The following is a 19,445-nucleotide window of genomic DNA, read 5'->3' as shown; positions in this document are numbered from 1 at the left end:
CTGACTTAAGCAAAAAAATCAGAATTGATTGGCCCACCCAACTGAAATTCCAGGGTAGATCCTCCAGACCCGGCTGGATCCAGGGACTAACCCATCTCATCTAGGCTCCATCTCGCTTAGTCCCTCAGCTCTGCTTTCATCTGGGTTGGCTTTCCTCTCAGGCAAGTTTTCACTTGTGGAAATACCCAGCAGCCCAGTGGGAAAAGAGTTTCTATTTCCCATGATTCCTGTAGTAAGTCCCCAAGTCGAGTCTCATTGCCCCTTCCTGAACAATGTTCTGATCTGTCAACTGCAGCCTGAGTCTGATTGGTCACATGCCCATCCTGGAGCTGGGAAAGTGGGATGAGCTGACTCCCTAAAGGAAAGCCCAGGCATTGTGTGCAGAAGGGGGAATGGAGGCGGGACGGGGCAAACCACCGATGTCCACCTGACCCAGCCATACAGAACGGCTTACAAGCCCCAGGCTCATATGCCTGGCTATCTTTGAAGGCATGCACTGTTCACTTTTCCTGAAATGCCCTTCCTTGGTCTGGCCAACCCACAGTCATCCTTCTGGGTTCAGCTCATCTATATGGTGTCCTCTCAGCCTTACCTGAGCTCCCTTTGATGCTTAGGGACCACCCGAATGTCACTCCCAGCATGGCACCCAGTACCTCCTGTTGACAGGACCCAAGGGTTGGCCTGTCTCCCCCACTGCACTCTGAGCTTCCTCGAGGCAGGGAGTGGGTTTTGTCCATCTCTATACCCCAGTTTCTGGCCCAGAATAGGTGTTTTAGATAACTGTTAGTGGCATCAGTTCCTGTCTTATATAACTTCCTTCATCCTGCCCTTCCCAGGCTTACATCTGCATCTTTGGGTGATCGCGATGTGGCAGGAGAGGTACTCAGTGAGAAGGCAGGGCACTGGCTTCTCATCTCTGCTCTCTGTCCACCTGGAGACCCTGGACCAATTGCTTGATCTCTCTGGCCCTCACATCCCAGATGGTACTGATAGAGTTTTCCTTCCTACCCAAGAGAGGCTCGAATAAGATGCTGTGGAGAAAGCCCTTGGTCTTACGTGGATGCGAGGGTGGTTGGATTAGAGGTGGTGGCAGCAGGACCAGCAGAAAAGGGACCTGCACAGTGTCCCCAGGAGGCTGAGGTTAGGATGTCTTCAACTTTGAGGTCCAGGAGAGGAGAAGTGTCCACGGGACAACGTGGCTGAGCTGGCGTGAGAAAGATGTGGGCCTTGACGCAATGTAAGTGGATATATCTTCTGTTAGCAATTTGGCAGAATTCGTTACATTTCAAAGCAAGCACATTCTTTTACCCAAAATTTCACGCCCAGGAGTTTAGCCAAGAGAGATAGAGCAAAGATTGAGGTAGGAGCTATCTGTTGAAGCATTACTTACGAAAGGGGAAGACTGAAAATGACCTAAATGTACATCCTTAGGGGATAAGTAAGTTAGAGCACATCCCAACAGTGAAATATTATGTAAAAGAAGTTAGATGCCTCCAAAATTAAGTTTTAAAAAAAGATGTGAAAATTTTGTTTTTATGTATGTATATATAGTCGCGTGTTTAATCTTAAAAAATATGACAAATGCAAACAAACAAACAAAAAACTGAGAAGAATCTCCTAGTTTACTGAGCACCCACATGCAGTAACGTGGGGCCCCGTGCCCCCCCACTTTATAGATGAGGAAACTGAGTCTTGGGTTAAATCCTTCCACAATGTCACGTGGTTGGAACAAGGATTTCAGCCCTGCTGTCTGACTTCAGACTGATCCTTTGCCTTGATGTACTCTGACCCACGGTGCCGCGGAAGCTTCCCATCCCTTGGGGCATCGGGGGTGGGAGGGCTACAGTGTGGCTGTCCCTTTCTGCTTCATTGTTTCTGTAACGTTGAATGCGTTCATCATCAGTACATATCACTTCTGTAATCAGGAGAAAAATTAATATTTTTTTTAACCGAGAAGAAGGGAAGACTGTTGTTTCTTCAGCCTCCCGGCCCACCCCTCCTCCGCCCCATAGACATCCCAGTGCTTCGTTTGGGCCATTTGCAAGTTCAGGGATGAGATTCTCCCCCAGGTGAGGTCTACAGAGAAGGGAGTCACGGTGAGGAGACCCCCAGGGAAGGATGGAGACCCCAAGCGCACCTCTGCAGGGTCTGTTCCAGGAGACAGGGGCAGCAGCCTGCTGCCCTTGGAGAGGAAGATGGAGACGTTCAGAAGGTCCCTTGGGGCAGGCTCGCTTGAGCAAGGGAGTGACAGAAAGCCACACGAGGGAACGAGGGAGAGCCTTGTTCCGAGAGGGAAACCCACCACATCTGAGCAGAGGCAGGAGGCCTCAGTGGTGGGTGGGTCTGCATAGTCCAACACTGATACAGTTACCAAAGGCCAACCCAGCCCCAGACTGCTGTGGGCAGATTTAAAAAAAGGAAGCTCTCAGATTTTCCTTCCTTGGAACTCACGTGTCATCAGGGGGGTTGAGTGAAATAGGGTGTATGAAAAGAAAGTAGTAGGCACACCAGAAACGGGTGAGGAGTGATGTTGTGACCTGATGCCCCAGGTTCTTAGGGGACAGGGCCAGGGTCCCTCAGCTGGAAGGTGGCAGAGCCAGGGCTAAATCCCAGATGTCCTGACTCTAAGCCCAGTGCTCATTTCATTCCACCTGGTGGGAGGGGGCAGCCTAGAGAGAGGCCACTGCTACAGGGAGGCCCCAGAAGTCAGGACCAGCCCTGAGGGGGTTAAGTTGCCACCCAGGAGGGCCTTCGGGGCCCCCACACAAGTGCCAGCATGCCATCGCCTCTCCCCATCCCTTCCACCACCCGCTGCCAGCCCCCTCTGATTCAGACCAGCTGCAGTGTCGCTGCCGGGAACCCGGCGCTAGCTCCTTCCTTCGCTGGGTTATCCGAGGATGCTGGGAACTTGCTCTGCCGCATGTAGCATTTTCCTCCCAGCCACATGTACCCAGACTTTCTAAGAGCTGTCTGCCAAGAACAGGGAAGGCATTCTGCTCCTGACTTTGAGCAGCCATTTGAAATTCCATGGGTGTCTCTGTCTGTGGGCACCTGCCCCTCCCACCATTCCTCCAGGAAGATGGCTCGGAAGCCCGAGGGTCACCTGTGGTACATGGCTCCCTAACCAGCCACGTGCCCATCTCTTCATGTCTCGGTCTTTTATTGCTAAAAATGGAGATAACAACTCCTTCACAGGTTTGTTATAAAAACTAAATGGTAGGGACTTCCCCGGCAGTCCAGTGGTTAAGACTCCGTGTTCTCAATGCAGGGGCACAGGTTCGATCCCTGGTCAGGGATCCCACATGCCACAAGGTGAGGCCAAAAATAAAAATTAAAAATTAAATGGTATAAAACGTTTGTTTAGCCTGGAGACAGACAAAAAGAAGGCAGTCAGTGAGTGGTAGCTGTTTGGATCAGAACCTTCGTGTTAAAAAAGGAGGCAGGGGGCTTCCCTGGTGGCGCAGTAGTTGAGAGTCCGCCTGCCGATGCAGGGGACACGGGTTCGTGCCCTGGTCCGGGAAGATGCCACATGCCGCGGAGCGGCTAGGCCCGTGAGCCATGGCCGCTGAGCCTGCACTGCATGTCCAGAGCCTGTGCTCCGCTACGGGAGAGGCCACAACAGTGAGAGGCCTGCGTACCGCAAAAAAAAGAAAAAAGAAAAGAAAAAGAGGAAAAAAGGAGGCAGAACGGCACGGGATAGTACATTGGCTTTGGAATCAAACCATATGGGTTCAGGTGAAAGCTCCATGAGCTAGTCGCTGTGTGACCTTGGGAAAGTGACTTAACCTCTCTGGACTTCTTCATCTGTAAAGTGGCAATAGAATGATCCTTATTGCACAGTGTCGGTGTGAGCATACTATTAATCAAAATGTGTTAAAAGCTTAGCTCAGCGCCTGGCATATTGTAAATGATCAATTATGATAGCTGTTAACGTCGGCATTGTGGTCGATGTGTATGGGCTGCAGTTGCAGGAAGACAGGCGTGGAAAGAGCTTTGAGGCCGGCAAGACAGAGGCCAAAGACCTTGGCTCCAGGCCCAGCTCTGGAATGAGCTCTGAGTGAGACCTGGGACAGTTCACCTGCCCTTTCTGCTGAACCTTTACTTCCTCATTGAAACCCCAAACTCACAGGGCTGTCTAGAGACACAGTGTGAACTGGCAGGCACCACTGTCCTGAGAGGGGCTGTCACTAATCCAGGAGGCACTAGTTCTCAAAGTGTGGTCCCCAGCCCAGCAGCACCAGCATCACCTGGGAACTTGTTAGAAATGTAAATTCTCAGATCCCACGGAGACCTGCTGAGTCAGACATCCTGGGGGTGGGACCCAGCAGTCTGTGTTTTAGCAAGCTCTCCAGGTGACTCTGATGCTCACTCGAGACTGAAAATCGTGGCTGTAACCAGTAGGTAAGGTCTGGTACAGAGTGGATGCTCAGGCTGGGGTGTGGAAAGATAGAGTAATGGGTAGGTTGGTTGGCAGGGTTGGCCCACAGGTACCAACACCTTCACCCCACTTTCAAGGCTCTATGTCACTGGTCCACCCTTGGCTGCCAGTTTCTGTTCCATCTCTTCTTTTTTTTTTTAATTAATTAATTTATTTTTTTGGCTGTGTTGGGTCTTCGTTTCTGTGTGAGGGCTTTCTCCAGTTGCGGCGAGCGGGGGCCACTCCTCATTGCAGTGTGCGGGCCTCTCACTGTCACGGCCTCTCCCGTTGCAGAGCACAGGCTCCAGATGCGCAGGCTCAGTAGTTGTGGCTCACGGGCCTAGTTGCTCCGCGACATGTGAGATCTTCCCAGACCAGGGCTCGAACCCGTGTCCCCTGCATTGGCAGGCAGATTCTTAACCACTGTGCCACCAGGGAAGCCCCCATCTCTTCCAACAGGGTTTTAGAGCAAGGCTGACCAGTGACCAGGCTATGTGTGAATGAATGAACGAACGAATGAATGTTTGTACTGGGCTGCATTGTTCATGGAAAGAAAAGCACATGTGCCCAAGAGAGCAGAAATGTGGGTGCACTGCAGCTGGCTCTCAGCAGCATGCACGTGTGGTGTCCAGGGGGTGTGGAGGGGATCAGAGGTGACCGGAGCAGGGGGCAGAGGCCTTGACTGCAAGCCCAGGGTGACCCCTTTGTCCTGCAGATAATACAAGTGCCAAGAGGGGTCTTTGTGGGAGACCATGATAGGGTCAGGACTAGGCTTTAGAAAGATCGAAGGTGCAGTCTCAGATCTGCCTAGTTCTGGGGGCCCCCACCCTGGAATCCACTCTGGGCTCTGCCACTTATGAGCCGAGGAGCCCTGGGGAAGGCACTGGACCTCGCTAGGCCTCGCTTTCCTCATGTGTAAGAGGCATGCCAGTACCTCCCCCACTGGGTGGTTGGGAGATTGTGCTATTTCAAATATGAACCAAAACCTAACAGATCCTGCAACTTAAGTGAATTCATTTATTAAAGAAAAAAAAAAGCCCTAATGTAAGGCAACCACCCCCCATTTTTTGGCCAAGTTGACTATAAACACCTCAGGAGGGCTTCCCTGGTGGCGCAGTGGTTGATAGTCCGCCTGCCGATGCAGGGGACACGGGTTCGTGCCCCGGTCCGGGAAGATCCCACATGCCATGAAACGGCTGGGCCCATGAGCCATGGCCGCTGAGCCTGCGTGTGCAGAGCCTGTGCTCTGCAACAGGAGAGGCCACAACAGTGAGAGGCCCGTGTACCGCACACACAAAAAAAAATAAAATAAAATATTGTTTTTCTTTATTTAATTAATTTATTTATTTTTGGCTGCATTGCGTCTTCGTTGCTGCACATGAGCTTTCTCTAGTTGCGGCGATCAGGGACTACTCTTCGTTGGTGGTGCACAGGCTGCTCATTGCAGTGGCTTCTCTTGTTGCCGAGCACGGCCTCTAGGTGCGCGGGCTTCAGTAGTTACAGCACGTGGGCTCAGTAGTTGTGGCTCACAGACTCCAGAGCGCAGGTCAGTAGCTGTGGTACACGGGCTTAGTTGCTCCGCGGCATGTAGGATCCTCCCAGACCAGAGCTCGAACCCGTGTCCCCTGCATTGGCAGGCGGCTTCTTAACTACTGTGCCACCAGGGAAGCCCCAGGATATTGTTGAAACAGTCAGATATTCAATGTATTAATTTAGATACACATATGCTTAAAACTATATTATATAAAATCATATATTAATCTAGAAGTAAATTTAAATGGATTTTTAAAAGAAAAATAAAATTGGGTTTTTTCCTGCTCTTTTACCAACTGTACCCTGTAACCAGTATAAGCATCTAAAATGAACATGAGTGAGATTCTTTCATACTGGTGAGACTTCCTGAAACAGTATCTTGTTGTTCGAAACAAGCTAATATGTTCAAAATCATATGAACTTACAGAAAACATGGATCCAACGCCATTCCTTCTTTTCTGAAGGGAAACTGCGTGGCATATTTGTGGCGCCCACCACCAGCAGCGCCAGCCACCATGTGCCCAGGTAGCACCATTAGGATTGCTCAGAGTCCTCTATGCTTCAGAATTACCTCATTCCAGCCTCATCACAACCCTAGGAGGGAGGCACAGTAATACATCCCATACTGCAGGTGAGGAAACTGAGGCTTTCAGATTCATGAAACTTGCTTAAGAGCCAGAACCAAGCTCATCACGGCTACCCTGTGTTCTTCCTAAGCTCAGAGATAATGCAGGATAATTGGTGACGATTATTCTTTTAATTGCATATTAATGGTGCAGCTCCCAAGCGCAACTGAACAGGGTTTGGACTTCTTCGGGGTCCTCAGCTGCTGCCAGCAGCAAAAGCCATGGCTGACTGGTGTCTTCTCCCCTCCCTGGGCAGGTAGGGTGCCCATCCATTACTGACTGGTTTCCAGGCAGCCGTTTCCTTGAGTGAGAGGTTTCGCCCCACCCCTGCTCACTCGCGGTCCCCTCAGCAGGACGGCCCCTTTGCCACGCACTCACCGGGGCCCACTGTGTCTTCCTGAAGCTCATCACCACTCGTTTCTTTCCTCCTCAGTTTAGGAGGTAAGAGCGACTAATTGTCTTTTATAGACACTGTAATGAAGCCTGTCATCACACAAAAGAAGTTTGCTAATAAAGTAAATCAAAGCAGCAATGAAAATGAATGGGGAGCAAGCTTTTACAATTAGATTTGTACTTGTCTAGTGGCATGGTGCTTCCAGGGAGAAGACTGTTCCACAGGAGAAAACAGCACCAAGGAACGAGATGGCAGGGTGTGTCTGGAAACTCCTTATGGTGGAACAAGGCTCCCGGAGCAGACAGCTGCACCCCCCGTGGGGATGGAGACTAGGAAGGGCATGGAGGGGAGGGAGGGAAGAAAGCTGACAGCAGAGAGGGGCTGCAAGATGTCATCTCAGTGGCCTGTCTTTGTCCCCATCCATATATGACGGGGTCCCGGCCAAACACGGTTGCAGCTGCTGCCAGCTCTGCAGCTCCCCTTCTCTCTGCCACCAGCTTGGCTCTTCTGCCGGTGTATTACTTGGGGGAGAGGTGAAGACCCTCAGGCAACCAAGCCCCGTGACTTTACCCCACCCGCCTGGCACTGTCATTCTCCTGGTCAGTTGCAGGTTCTGCCACGAAGTCTGTTTGAAAAACTCCATCATGTCTCTGAGCTTCACTTTATCCATTTGGGAAATCAGGCCATAGGATAAAAAAATACCATGGTGTTGAGCAGAAGGGCAAATACTGTATCATTTCAAGGTGGTGGTATTTCTCGTTCTTTCGCAAATAGAAATGACTAACATTAATCAGGTTTGCTACGGCCAGGCATCAGGCTGAGCACTCTTCACAGCTTGTCTCAGTCCATCTCAGCAGCCTTGCAAGGTAGCAGTGACCATCATCCCCAGGTCACACGGCTGCACTGGTGGCGTTGGGATAGGAAAACAGTGCTGTGGTTTCTGTGGGTCTTGGGTGGCTGCTGCCTTAGCTGTGAAGGGAGGGAGGTGGGCCTGAAGGTACACAGGTAGGTGACATGGGCCATGAGCTGAACCTGGAGTCCAGGACCAGATCTGCCCAGCTCCCCAGCCCACGGCAAGTCATGCTGTAATTGCATGCCTCCAGCTTTTATCATGTCCCGGGGTGGAGAGTCCCCTCCAGTCTGGGGATCCTGCCAGATAAGCAGCGAACACCACGGGGGTGGTGCCTGCTGTGTATGATGTGTTCTGGGGGGCCAGAGGGCGTTCTGAAGGGTTGAGTGTACCCTGAGCTGGGCCCCTCTCAGACGGCTCAGGTGCTCCCAGAGGACTTAGGGCTTGGCAGCAGCTTTTGCTGAACAGGTGTGCGTCTCTCTAAAGGCAGTTCGAGTTCTGACTCAGCCGTCAGAGAGTCATGTCCAGGGCAGGGAAGCCGTGGAGTAAACCCATCATCCAAAGCCAGCACTCCTCCTGGGCTGCAGACATCCCAGGAATCTGAGGGCATGTTGGATGCCTCAAACCTCTGAGTAGATCAAGGTCACCCTGGTCCCTCAGGAACCTTCCGGCTGATGGCCAGCATGGTCAGGGCCAAAGAAACCCGAGGTCACAGCACAGGGAAGGATTTGGAAATTGATGATCCGTCTGCATAAAGGAAGGTTCCCTGCCAAGCAGAGCCAGAGACACAGCCTCATTAGCTAATGTGAGTTTAATATGGAGTCGAGAGAGCTGGACACCGGCCTAGTCAGCTGCCCAGGAGACACTCACAAATAGAGCAGGGTGAGGTGTCCTCCACCTGCTCAGTGTTGCTCTGCCTTCCAACAGGCAAGGGCAGCCCAGCGGCGACCTGGGCAATATCCACCAGACAAAAACGTTGCTTCCACATCAGTCACTTTGTATAAAGGGAGAGTTATTGTTACAGGATGCTGGCGCCTGACCAATGTCTCCTGCTTTGAAAATAAACTTCTTGGCTTGGCCTTGACATTAATCTACCACCAGGAGCCCATTATCTCAAGACCAATGTTCTGTTCTATTGACTGGCTCGATGGTTTTTTTTCTCCCCCAAGATCAGAATATAATCGCATTTCTCCAGGCAGCATTTCCACTAATTGCAGCCCCACGCATGCCTATCCCCTGTGGGAAGCCCAGGACAGAGTACATCTGGGGTGGGGAGGAGACAGTTGCTGGTGGGAAGTGATGGGGGACTGAGGCCCCTCAAGTGTGCAAGGAGCCCTTCTAGAGCCCCTGAATTAATCAAGATACGGAGCCGAGTCCCCAGAATCCTGTCAAGCAGTTCAAGGTGGAAAAGGCTCTTTTGCACGGAATCGGGGTTGTAGATATTCCCACTCCTGCTCTTCACTCCACAAATGAGGGAATGCAGTAATGAAATTAATAATAAATGTCCCAAATCCAGCCGTGTCCCACCATCGCCACAGTCCCACAGACCCTAAGCCATGACTGCTTTGTATCTACAAAAGCCCCCTAGACCTTCCCTCCCCCAGTCCTGTACCCTACTGGCCATCCTGCACTCCACAGAGTCATCTTTGGAAAAGAGAGGTGGATTGTGTTGTCTCCCTCACTGAAGACTTGCAGTGAAGACTCCTAGTTCTGCTGCAAGAGACCCTTATGATTGTCCCACTCACCTCTATGAGCTCCCCTCCCCTCACTCCTGTCTTTGCAACCTCTGCTCCAGGCCTCTGGCTCCCTACCCCAGGGCCTTTGCACTTGCTCTTCTCTCCACCTGCTCTCTCACCCTTCAGATCTTTATTTTATTTTACCTTCTCATCATTTAAGTCTCGCCTCAAATACTCCCTTCTAGGTGAGGCTTTCCCTGACAGGTGGGGGTAGCACAGCATCCCATCCGTCCATCCAGTGAGTCCATCCAGTTACCTTGCTTTGGCTTCCATAGATCACACATCACCATCTGAAAGTCCCTGTATTAGTTATCTACTGCCACAGGAAAACATAATCTTAAAGCCGTAATAGACAGTTATTATCTCAAAGTTTGTGCAGGTCAGGGATTTGTGCATGGCTTAGCGAGATAGTTCTGCCTGGGTCTTTCATGAGGTTATAGTCAGGGTATCAGCCAGGGCTGTGGTCATCTGAAGGCTTGACTGGGGCTGGAGGAGCCTTTTAAAAATATTTATTTATTTATTTATTTGGCTCACCGGGTCTTAGATGCAGCACATGGGATCTTTAGTTGCGGCATGCAAACTCTTAGTTGCAGCATGCATGCGGGATCTAGTTCCCCGACCAGGGATGGAACCCGGGCCCCCTGCATTGGGAGCACAGAGTCTTAGCCACTGGACCAGCAGGGAAGTCCCTGGAGGAGCCACTTCTAAGATGGCTCATTCACGTGGTGGGAAGGTTAGCACTATTAGCAGGAGGCTTCAGCTCCTCGCCACCTGTACCTCTCCATGGGGCTGCTTGAGTGTCCTCAAAACATGGCAGCTGGCTGCCCCAAAGCAAGTGATCCCAGGGAGCAAGGTGGGAGCCACAGTGTCCTCCGTCATTTCTGTAGTATCCTGTTGGTTACACAGGTCAGTCCTCATGTGCTTCATTTGGGAGGATGCAAACACCAGGAGGCAGGGATCACTGGGGGCTTCTCGGAGTCTGGCCACCACACTCCGCCTCCATGAGAGCAGGGGCCTTGGCCAACTTATTCACTGTGGTATGTGCCCAGCAGCATGTGTGGCCTGTAGCAGGCACTCCATAAATATCAGTCAAATGTATGAACCCATCATTTGCAGTATCTCACACTGCTGTGACTGGGTGCCAGGTCCTGTGCTAATCAGCACCTTACCTACAATACCGCGTCCCCTGAGCCTGCCTCATTTCATCCTTTACAAGTGAGGAAACTGAGACTCAGAGAAGTTAGGTGCCTTGATCCAAGTCACAAAGCTGTATAGTGGCTGAGTCAGGATTTGAACCCAGGACTGCCAGAGGGGGTCTGTTTAGGCTGGGCCCCTCAGTGGGTTGATTGTACTTGTTAAGAATTCCCACACTGTTGTCAGACCAGGGTTCCAACTCAGGAGATCTCTGTGATACCGGTTGTGGAGGGAGACACAAGAAGCACAGGCAGCCTTGCCCATGAGCCACCCTGTAGGAGAGTCAGGGCAGGGAGGCAGGGGACTGCTCAGGGTGACCCAGCAAGATCTAGAAGGAAACAACAGCATTTAATGCCAGAGTCGGCAAAGGCACAGCCTGGGTGCCACCTTGTCCCCTGTCATACCTGCGGACAGCATCACGAAGTGATCACCACAGTCTTTCCCACAGAGCCCCCGCTACCCCCTCACAATTCTCACACTTGTCCAGCGCTCAGACTCTAGAGTCAGCCCAAGCTGGCTCTGAATCCTGGCCCCACCATGTACCAACCCTGTGACCTTAGAGAAGTTTCTTAGCTTCTCTGAGCCTCGGTTTCTTCATCTGTAAAATGGAGCTCCGTTACTACCTACTTTATGGGTTTTCTGACGAGGCTTCTGTGCAGCTGTGCGTGCGAAGCCCATATCGTATAGCATTTGGCCATGAGTAAGCACTCGATGCCGTGAGCTGTTTTTACTGCTGTTGTCACTGCTGTGTTTTCCTACATCCCTAGTTCTGTGAATGGGGGCTTTAGTACACAGTCCACACTGATGCTTCCGATGAATGCACGAAGGAACGCTCACCTTTGAGGAGGCCGTGAATTGGAGGCAGAAATATCATCTCCTCTCACTTCTCACCCTGCAGGTGTGGATGTGTGGAGGCCGCATGGAGGACATTCCCTGCTCCAGGGTGGGCCATATCTACAGGAAGTACGTGCCCTACAAGGTCCCCGCCGGAGTCAGCCTGGCCCGGGTAAGGTGGTGGCTTCCCTAGGGGGTGAGATGTTGGCCTACGACCATCGGCGGAGCAGAGACACCCCATGCCCTAGGCCTAATGGTCCCTAGGAGTGAGGATGTGCCCCTCCCCCCACCCTCCAGGTGAAATCCAGTTTAAAAGAACTTACTTATGGGATTCCCTGGCGGTCCAGTGGTTGGGACTCCGCACTTTCAAAGCTGAGGGTATGGGTTCAAGCCCTGGCTGGGGAACTAAGATCCCACAAGCCTCGCAGTGTGGCAAACATAAATAAACATAGAAGAACTTACTTAAAGCCCTGCTTAATCACTTATTAGCACTGTGACCTTGGAAGGGTTGCTCTAAGGCTCTGTTTACTCCTTTGCTTCAAGGAAGCTCATTTTTTTCCAAGTCTTAGCATGGCCGGGAGAATTAAGGAGATAATGCAGTTTCCCAAAGTGTGACCAATAAGGTGATTTTAGGTGGTCAACATTTTTATTTCCATGTGTTGAAATTAATGTGGATTAGTGTAGCAAATTCATGATTTCACTGACATTATTACTTAGGATAAAGCTAAAGTAGGTACAAAGTTAGACTAGGGATGATTTAAAGAAACATGTTGGGTAAAATGTAATACAGGTGGAGTGGTGTGTTTGGGAAAGACTGAGATGGCACTTAAAAGCCCCTGGCACAGCGATGGTTAATAAATGTTAGCGTCTTTCTCTTCTCACCGCCTCTCCACTTTCATGCCAAAAATTCTGTGTCAAACTGTTTTAGTGCCTTAAAATGGTTTGTATCAGTCATTGGTCAAATTAAAGTGGCACTATCTACAAACGGAAATGTAAGCCAGAAGTTTTTGTTTTGTGTTATTAATATTTCACTAAACCTTAATAACAAAATTTTAAAATCTTAAGGGTCTTGAAAAAAATCAGGGTGACCCCAAAAGAACAACGAAGAGGTGGGAGGGTCCCCAGAGGGTAAAGAGAGCCGCAGGGAGGTTTGGTGGGATCTGGAAAGGTCACCACACAGATTTGCCTGTTGGAGACCCCCCACCTCAACCCGAGAAGACCCCTCCCGACAGCGCCCACCCCCCCACACACACACACCCCCCGCGCGAGCCTGTTTGGCTTCAGTCCACACAGCCTCCTTCTGCCCAGGCCACTGCCTCCCCTTCCCCCATCACCTGACAATCAACGACGTGCAGAATTGTAGCCTCTGGGTCTTGGAAGGGCCCTTGTCCTGCGACTTACAAGAAAGACCAAGAGGTTCAGAGAGGCAGCTGTCTCCCCGGGCTCCATCCAAGGGTGGGATGCTGGGCTCTGGAGGCGGCCGGGGCTGCTATGGGGACCGGCGTTGCTATGGGGACCGGCGTTGAGGAAAAAGAGAGCCAGCAACGCCCTCTAGTGGTCGAAGATTCCAACGACAGCCGTACCAGCCATCCGCGCTTGGGACAGCCCTCTCACGTGGGGTGCGAGGTCTAGTTCAGCAGGAGAGGCAGGAATCACGTTTCATCTGAAATACCGTTGGCAACCCCAGAGTAAGGAGCCACGCGGGAAAACCGCAGAGTCGCTCAGTAAGCCCAAGACAGCGACTCTTCCAACTACTAGGGACTGTGGAACCATTAGGACAGTCCTCTGACCCCTGAGCAGGACCACTCCCAAAAGCATCCTTTCCCTATCCAGAGCTGTCACGTATTGATATAAGACTCGCCCGGTAAAGACACACCACCACCTCCTGTTCATAGATCCACAGATGAACTGTAGTAACACATTAAAAATTTCCTAAGCCAGGCATTGTGCAAAGCATCTTACATACTTATCTCCCTTAGTTCTCCCTTGTTTTTAATCCCCATTTTAGAGATGAGGACAGTGAAATGTAGAGACACAAAGAAACTAGAGCCATAATTCAAACCCACTTAGGTCTGACCAGTGCCTGGCACAGAGGGGTCGTCCTTTAAATAGCGACTGCTGTTGTCATTAGCAGTATTAGTGTCAGCATCAATATTGGCAAGACTGGAAAGGTGATTTCAGTGTCTTATCTGAATTCTGTGTTTTCACATTTTAACTCCTTCTTTCACCTGATTTTTCACCTGATTCAGACTGAATCAGTCTCCTGTTGACTTTAAACCAGTTCAGTCTGAGCAGTGCCCATGTAGGTTGGTAGGACCAAAGGTGCCTGAATCAAGCTCTCCTCACTTTTTGTTACAATCTCTAACTACCCTGTCTTAGTTGCAGATCATATTTTACATGTTTGTTCAGTGTTTTAACAACCAGATCCTTCTAGAGTGTTGTCTCCTAGAACATCATACCGATAGATTTGAGGAGAGGTATCCTAAAAGCCCCAAGAGAGCCAGATAAAGAGGGAAACCAAAGTCTTACTAAAGGTGTACAGATTCCAGAAGGACAAAAAGCCAGGGAGCAGTGGAGCAGCAATTCAGGAAGGATGAACTGGCCACCAGCTTGCCTGCCTCAAGAAGAAGTAGCCAGTCTTAATTTATTTACTAAATTTGCTAAGATCCTTCTCGTCTGTGCCTCTGGGCAAGGGGTCTTTGGGAAGGCAGTAACAGAAACCCACTCAAACTTGGCAAAACAAAAGTTGATTTTTGTTTGGAGACTTATTCCAAGATTCTGGACAATTCTCTGTGATCCAAACTCAAGAAAAGCAGGGGGGCCTCAGACAGGACTGGGACCCAGAACTAGGAAGGTGTTAGGAGTAGGGATAAGAGGAGCACACCGCCTGCTAAAATCCCAGAGTCCTTTTCATGACTCTAGCAAGGGGAGAGGTAATAGAAATAAACGTAAAGTCCCTTACTTTGGCCCAGTAACTGTACAAAAGTTCAAGATCTGGGAGAAATGACTTACTAAGCCATGTCTGGAAAATGCAATATTCATTAAAATAGTAATTTAAGTATCATTTAAAATTAGACTATTATTTGATTTGATCCTTTAAAAAGAATCCTGGTGAATTTCAACACCTTTCCTTGGTCAGATTGGCCATCCTTGCCTGTGGTTAGAGAAGAAACCACGGTGGTCTCTCATCGTCCCTGTGGCTTGAGCAACTCAGACAGTGAGCCAGAGGACCTGGGTGGCAAGGCAGGAAAAGGAGACTCTTCAGATGTGCCGGCCCCCCTTAGGCCTTCAGCTTCCTCTGGGCACAGTTTTAAATTAAACCCAGCCTCTGCTCTGCAGGGGCCTGAGGGGGATAACAATGTTCCTGAACTGATTTCTGACCCACTGTTGACCTCTTCAGCACTCAGAAAAAACGAGACAGTGGCAAGGAAATTTTGTGGTTTCCCAGTCCCAAACTCAGAGCCAGCAAAAGTGAGGAGTTGGTGGGTTTGGGCTTCGAAACCAGGGCCTTCCTCCTGTGAGCGTCCTTCCTCCTTACTCAGGAGTTGGCAAACTATTTTTGTGTGACCCGTAAGCTAAGAATGGTTTTTACATTTTTAAATAGCTGAGGGGGGGAAAATCAAAAGAATAATAATATTTTGTGACATATGAAAAAATCAAACTTCAGTGTCCATAAATTTTGACAGCCACACCCATTCACTTACGTAGTGTCTAGGGCTGCTTTATAGCTATATCAGAGTTGAGACCACATGGTCTGCAAAGCCTAAAATATGTACTGTCTCGCCCTGTACAGAAGACATTTGCCAGCCGCAGCCTTACCTTCTGCTTCTAGGGCAGTCATTTACACTAAGGTGTGAGTGATTGATAACAAGTGCTAACTTGCTTTTACCCTTCAGAAGGAAATCTGGATTGCAGTAGGGGGAAAATGATATGATAAAGCCTAGAGAATTAAAGCAGGGGAGGTATCCTGGCAACAGCCTGGGGTTGGAGGAAGATGTTGGGAGCAGGGAATTTCCCCTGAACCGTGATGCTTTGCTCTTCCAAGAAAAGTAAGAGGTTCTCCGCAGATGGGATCTACACGGCAGGTGGAGTGAGGGATTTTCCTCACAGGTACACAGAAGAATTCACTTTTCCTCTCCTCCAAGTCTACTCACAAACAGGATGTTTCCTCACCTGCTGCTGCCTCTACTTGCCAGTAATATGGTTGTCATTTTTTATTGATTACCTTTGTGTTTTGTAATCAAAGTAGCAACCTTAACACCTCAAAGGATTGTTAAAAATTCCAGCTGCTGAGGGAATTTTACCTTCTGGTGGCAAATTATAATTCGTTTTTACAAGGCAACTTGGGCAGCACTCTTAGTTAAATGTGACAAAACCCAACTCAAATTGGGTTAAGCAGAAAGGGAATTTACGGACTCATGTAAATGGAAAGCTCTGAGGTAGTTCTGGCTTCAGACATGGCTGGATTCAGGAACCAAAAGAAGCAATGTGTTCCTGGTTCTAACCCTCAGCTCTGCCTCATTCTGGGTTGACTTCAACCTTGGACAGGCTTTCCAAATGGCCCAGCAGCTCTCAGCATCTTACCCACCAGATCTTACCCAGCAATTCTTCCCCATAGTTATCAAAAAAAAAAAAATCCAGGACTGATGCCTCTCGATTCTGATTGGCTTGGCCCAGGTCACATGCCCACTGCTGGCCAATCCCTATGTGTGGGCTATCTATATTCCCATTGGCCAGGCTGGGTCACATGCCTTTCCTTCAGCCACAGGAGGTAATAGTGAGGCAGAGGTGGGTCCTCAAAGGAAAATCAGTGGGAGGCGATCTGTAGAAAAAGAGGGGATGTAAGATGGGCAAGAAAACCAGCAGCAGTGTATTATTCAACCGTAAGTTGCAGAGTCCTTAAAACATGCATAAATAATAAATATAGAAGACTTAAAAACACGGTGGGGCTGTGGTCCGTGATGCAGCATAAAATAAGAAAGGTTGACCTTCACCTCCAGGACCCTTTGTACCCACTTTTCTCCTCGGTCCTTCGGAGAGCCTGACCCTTGCACCTGCCTGTCCCCTCCAGAACCTGAAGCGAGTGGCGGAGGTGTGGATGGACGAGTACGCGGAGCACATCTACCAGCGCCGGCCCGAGTACCGCCACCTCTCCGCTGGAGATGTAACTGCACAGAAAAAGCTCCGCAGCTCCCTTAACTGCAAGAGTTTCAAGTGGTTTATGACCAAGATCGCCTGGGACCTGCCCAAATTCTACCCACCTGTGGAGCCCCCGGCCGCAGCGTGGGGTGAGGTGAGTCTGAAGGGCCAGGCAAGCCACATAATTAGGGCCCGGCGCAAAATGCACGTGCAGACCCCAGGTCCACAGGTCAGAGAAAAAAGTGCCGGTAACACAGCATTGTAAATCAACTATATTTCAGTAAAAATTTTTTTTTAAAAAACAAAAACTTATCGTCATCTAAAAAGTGCCAGTAGAGGTATAAAATATAAAACTTTTTACTTTCTTTCGGTGGTCTCTTAGCCTTGCGGTGGTGTTTTTGTTTGTTTGCTTTTGAATGTTATAAGTAGAGAAAAATTAAAACTTTAAATGATTAGTGTGAATTTTACCATTCATCTTTATATTCTGCAGTGCCAGTGTTAAAGGCAATGAGAGCATTTAACTCGTGCACAGTTGGTGAAATTTCACAGTCTGTATTTCAAACCTTGTCCACGCGTTTGTATTTTTTACCAGAGCAGTGGAAACACTGCACAAAACTAACTCAGCTGTTTTTATTTCACTTCTTGATAATGTACACGTCCTATCAACTGTCTCTACCTCGGGCTTACTGATGAATGAGAAAGAACTGAAGGGAAAGGAACTGTGGGTTGCCCCCTCCTTCCCCTTGCTTCTGTGCTGTTATCTGCTGCTGAAGTAGTTGGCTCATCCAGAGAAGCATCACAGAAAGGACACGATAGGGCTCCCCAGTCCCTCCTGTGTCTTTGACCAGCATTCCTCTTCGTGCAGCTGAAGCCAGTTCTGATTGGAAAGGAGGGCGTGGCCTCTGGGACATGCCAGCGCCCCCACTGAGTCACAGCCACGACACACTCACCCTGTTCTCCCTTTGAGTCCTGCTGAACTCCCCTGCATGTGGGACCCCAGGATTCTGTGCTTGCAGGGACTCACAGTCGCTGTCTGTGAACTTGGCAGAAAGGACCGGCAGATGCTCATAGAGCATGTGTCTCCTCTGCTCACGTGCGTGCTCTATTGCCCCATCAGATTTCACTTGCAGGTTTCAAAGATAAAATTACTAGAAAGTTGAAGACAGTGACAGCAGAGCTTTAAACCAAACACAGGACTTCCCTGGTGGTGCAGTGGTTGAGAATCCGCCTGCCAATGCAGGGGACACGGGTTCGAGCCCTGGTCCGGGAAGATCCCACATGCCACGGAGCAGCTAAGCCCATGCACCACAACTACTGAGCCTGTGCTCTAGAGCCCGCGAGCCACAACTCCTGAGCCCGCGTGCCGCAACTACTGGAGCCCGTGCTCCACAACAAAGAGAAGCCCCTGCAATGAGAAGCCTGCGCAACGCAACTAGAGAAAGCCTGCGAGCAGCAACAAAGACCCAGCACAGCCATAAATAAATGTATTAAAAAACAAACACAGACTCTGAGTGAGGGACCCTGTGCCGTTGCCCTTGTCACACACCCATGGAGCTGGTCCTGCTGGAGGAGGCAGACAGTCCGTCACCACATCCTGGGCGTGGCTCCTGGCTCCGGTTGAGAGCACCCACTCGCTTAGAGATGGATATATGGGGGCTTGTGGAGGGGAAGCATAAGCATTGGCGCGCCTGTTTTAAGTGACAGAAGTCCATTTTAAAGTGAAAAGGGGGGATTTATTGATTCTCACAGGAACCTTGGATAGCTGTGGCTTCAGCTGTGAACACCTGGATCCAGGGAGCTCAAATGATGTCAGTCTCTTTTTCTCCTGCTTAACTGCGCTTCCTTTTGTGTTGGCCTCACGCCGCGAGTAGCAAGATTGGCTCCCAGAAGCTTCAGGCTGAGAAATCCCAAGCTTGGCGCAACCCAGCAGAAAGTAAAGACCTCTTTCCCAGTGGAGCCAGCAAAGGTCCAGGATTGAAATCTTATCCTTGGATCCTGCACCAATCACTGTGGCCATTGGAAGAAGGGGGAAGCAAGGGTAGGATGGGTGCTCTGGCCACGGGATGGGCCAGGAGCCGTGGCCCTGTGGAAAATCAGGGCATTTTTACCAGAGGTGGAGAGACACGCGTTGGGCCGGCAGAAACATCACATGTTACTTGTTCAGATTCACACAGCAACTTAGAGGGGCCGTTCCCAACTAAGCCATCTGCCTAGCCCCGCCCAACACCAGCACGAGTTTTCTAGACAAGGTGTCATCTTGATTTCCCTCATGAAGCTCTTCATTTCTTTGCCACTCTATTGGCTTTCTCCCCCGTGTTTGTTCAGGTCCTGCGAGAAGCAGACACCAAGATGGGACTAGACGTGCAAGAGACTTACTGGGGCAACACTTGAGGAAAGAATTGAGCAGGGAGGCGGGGAGAGCCGTCAGACCGTGATGCTGTGGAAGAAGGGCCCCAGCCTGCAGTGAGGCTCTACTGAAGTCTGGCCGTGTTAACAGGCAGTCTTCTGGCCAAATCACCTGCCCGAGGAGCGCGCATCTCCCGGGGGCGGGCCTGCCTCCCTCAAACGCTGGCTGGGGGCAGCACCGGGGAGCGTGGCCTCCTCTCGGACACGGTGGTGGACGCAGAACACGGCAGCTGGGTGGTCAGACCCCTGCAGCCGGACATTGGAGTTGACCTTTTCTGAGCCCCGACACCCCCTCCCCCTCAGTCGAACGAGGAGC

The 19,445-nt window shown here is 50.3% G+C and overlaps 1 protein-coding gene across 8 annotated transcripts in view; it reads left to right on the top strand.

Annotated features, from left to right (window-relative positions):
- The window catches only part of GALNT10 (polypeptide N-acetylgalactosaminyltransferase 10), a 311,914-nt gene that overhangs the window by 274,437 nt on the left and 18,032 nt on the right, over nt 1–19,445 (top strand). For 7 of the 8 annotated variants that reach the window (XM_049707809.1, XM_033407949.2, XM_033407948.2 and 4 more), the window contains 2 exons: nt 11,649–11,756; nt 16,656–16,877. In XM_049707809.1, the coding sequence (XP_049563766.1) occupies nt 11,649–11,756; nt 16,656–16,877 (330 nt within the window). Of the gene's footprint in view, nt 1–11,648; nt 11,757–16,655; nt 16,878–19,048; nt 19,358–19,445 lie in introns of those variants that run through there. The other variant, XM_033407950.2, reaches the window with a different exon arrangement.

The sequence above is a fragment of the Orcinus orca genome, chromosome 3, assembly GCF_937001465.1.
Source record: "Orcinus orca chromosome 3, mOrcOrc1.1, whole genome shotgun sequence".
In the NCBI taxonomy this organism is placed as follows: domain Eukaryota; kingdom Metazoa; phylum Chordata; class Mammalia; order Artiodactyla; family Delphinidae; genus Orcinus; species Orcinus orca.
The sequence above is the reverse complement of the archived record's forward strand: the minus strand, read 5'-3'. Positions and strand labels throughout refer to the sequence as shown.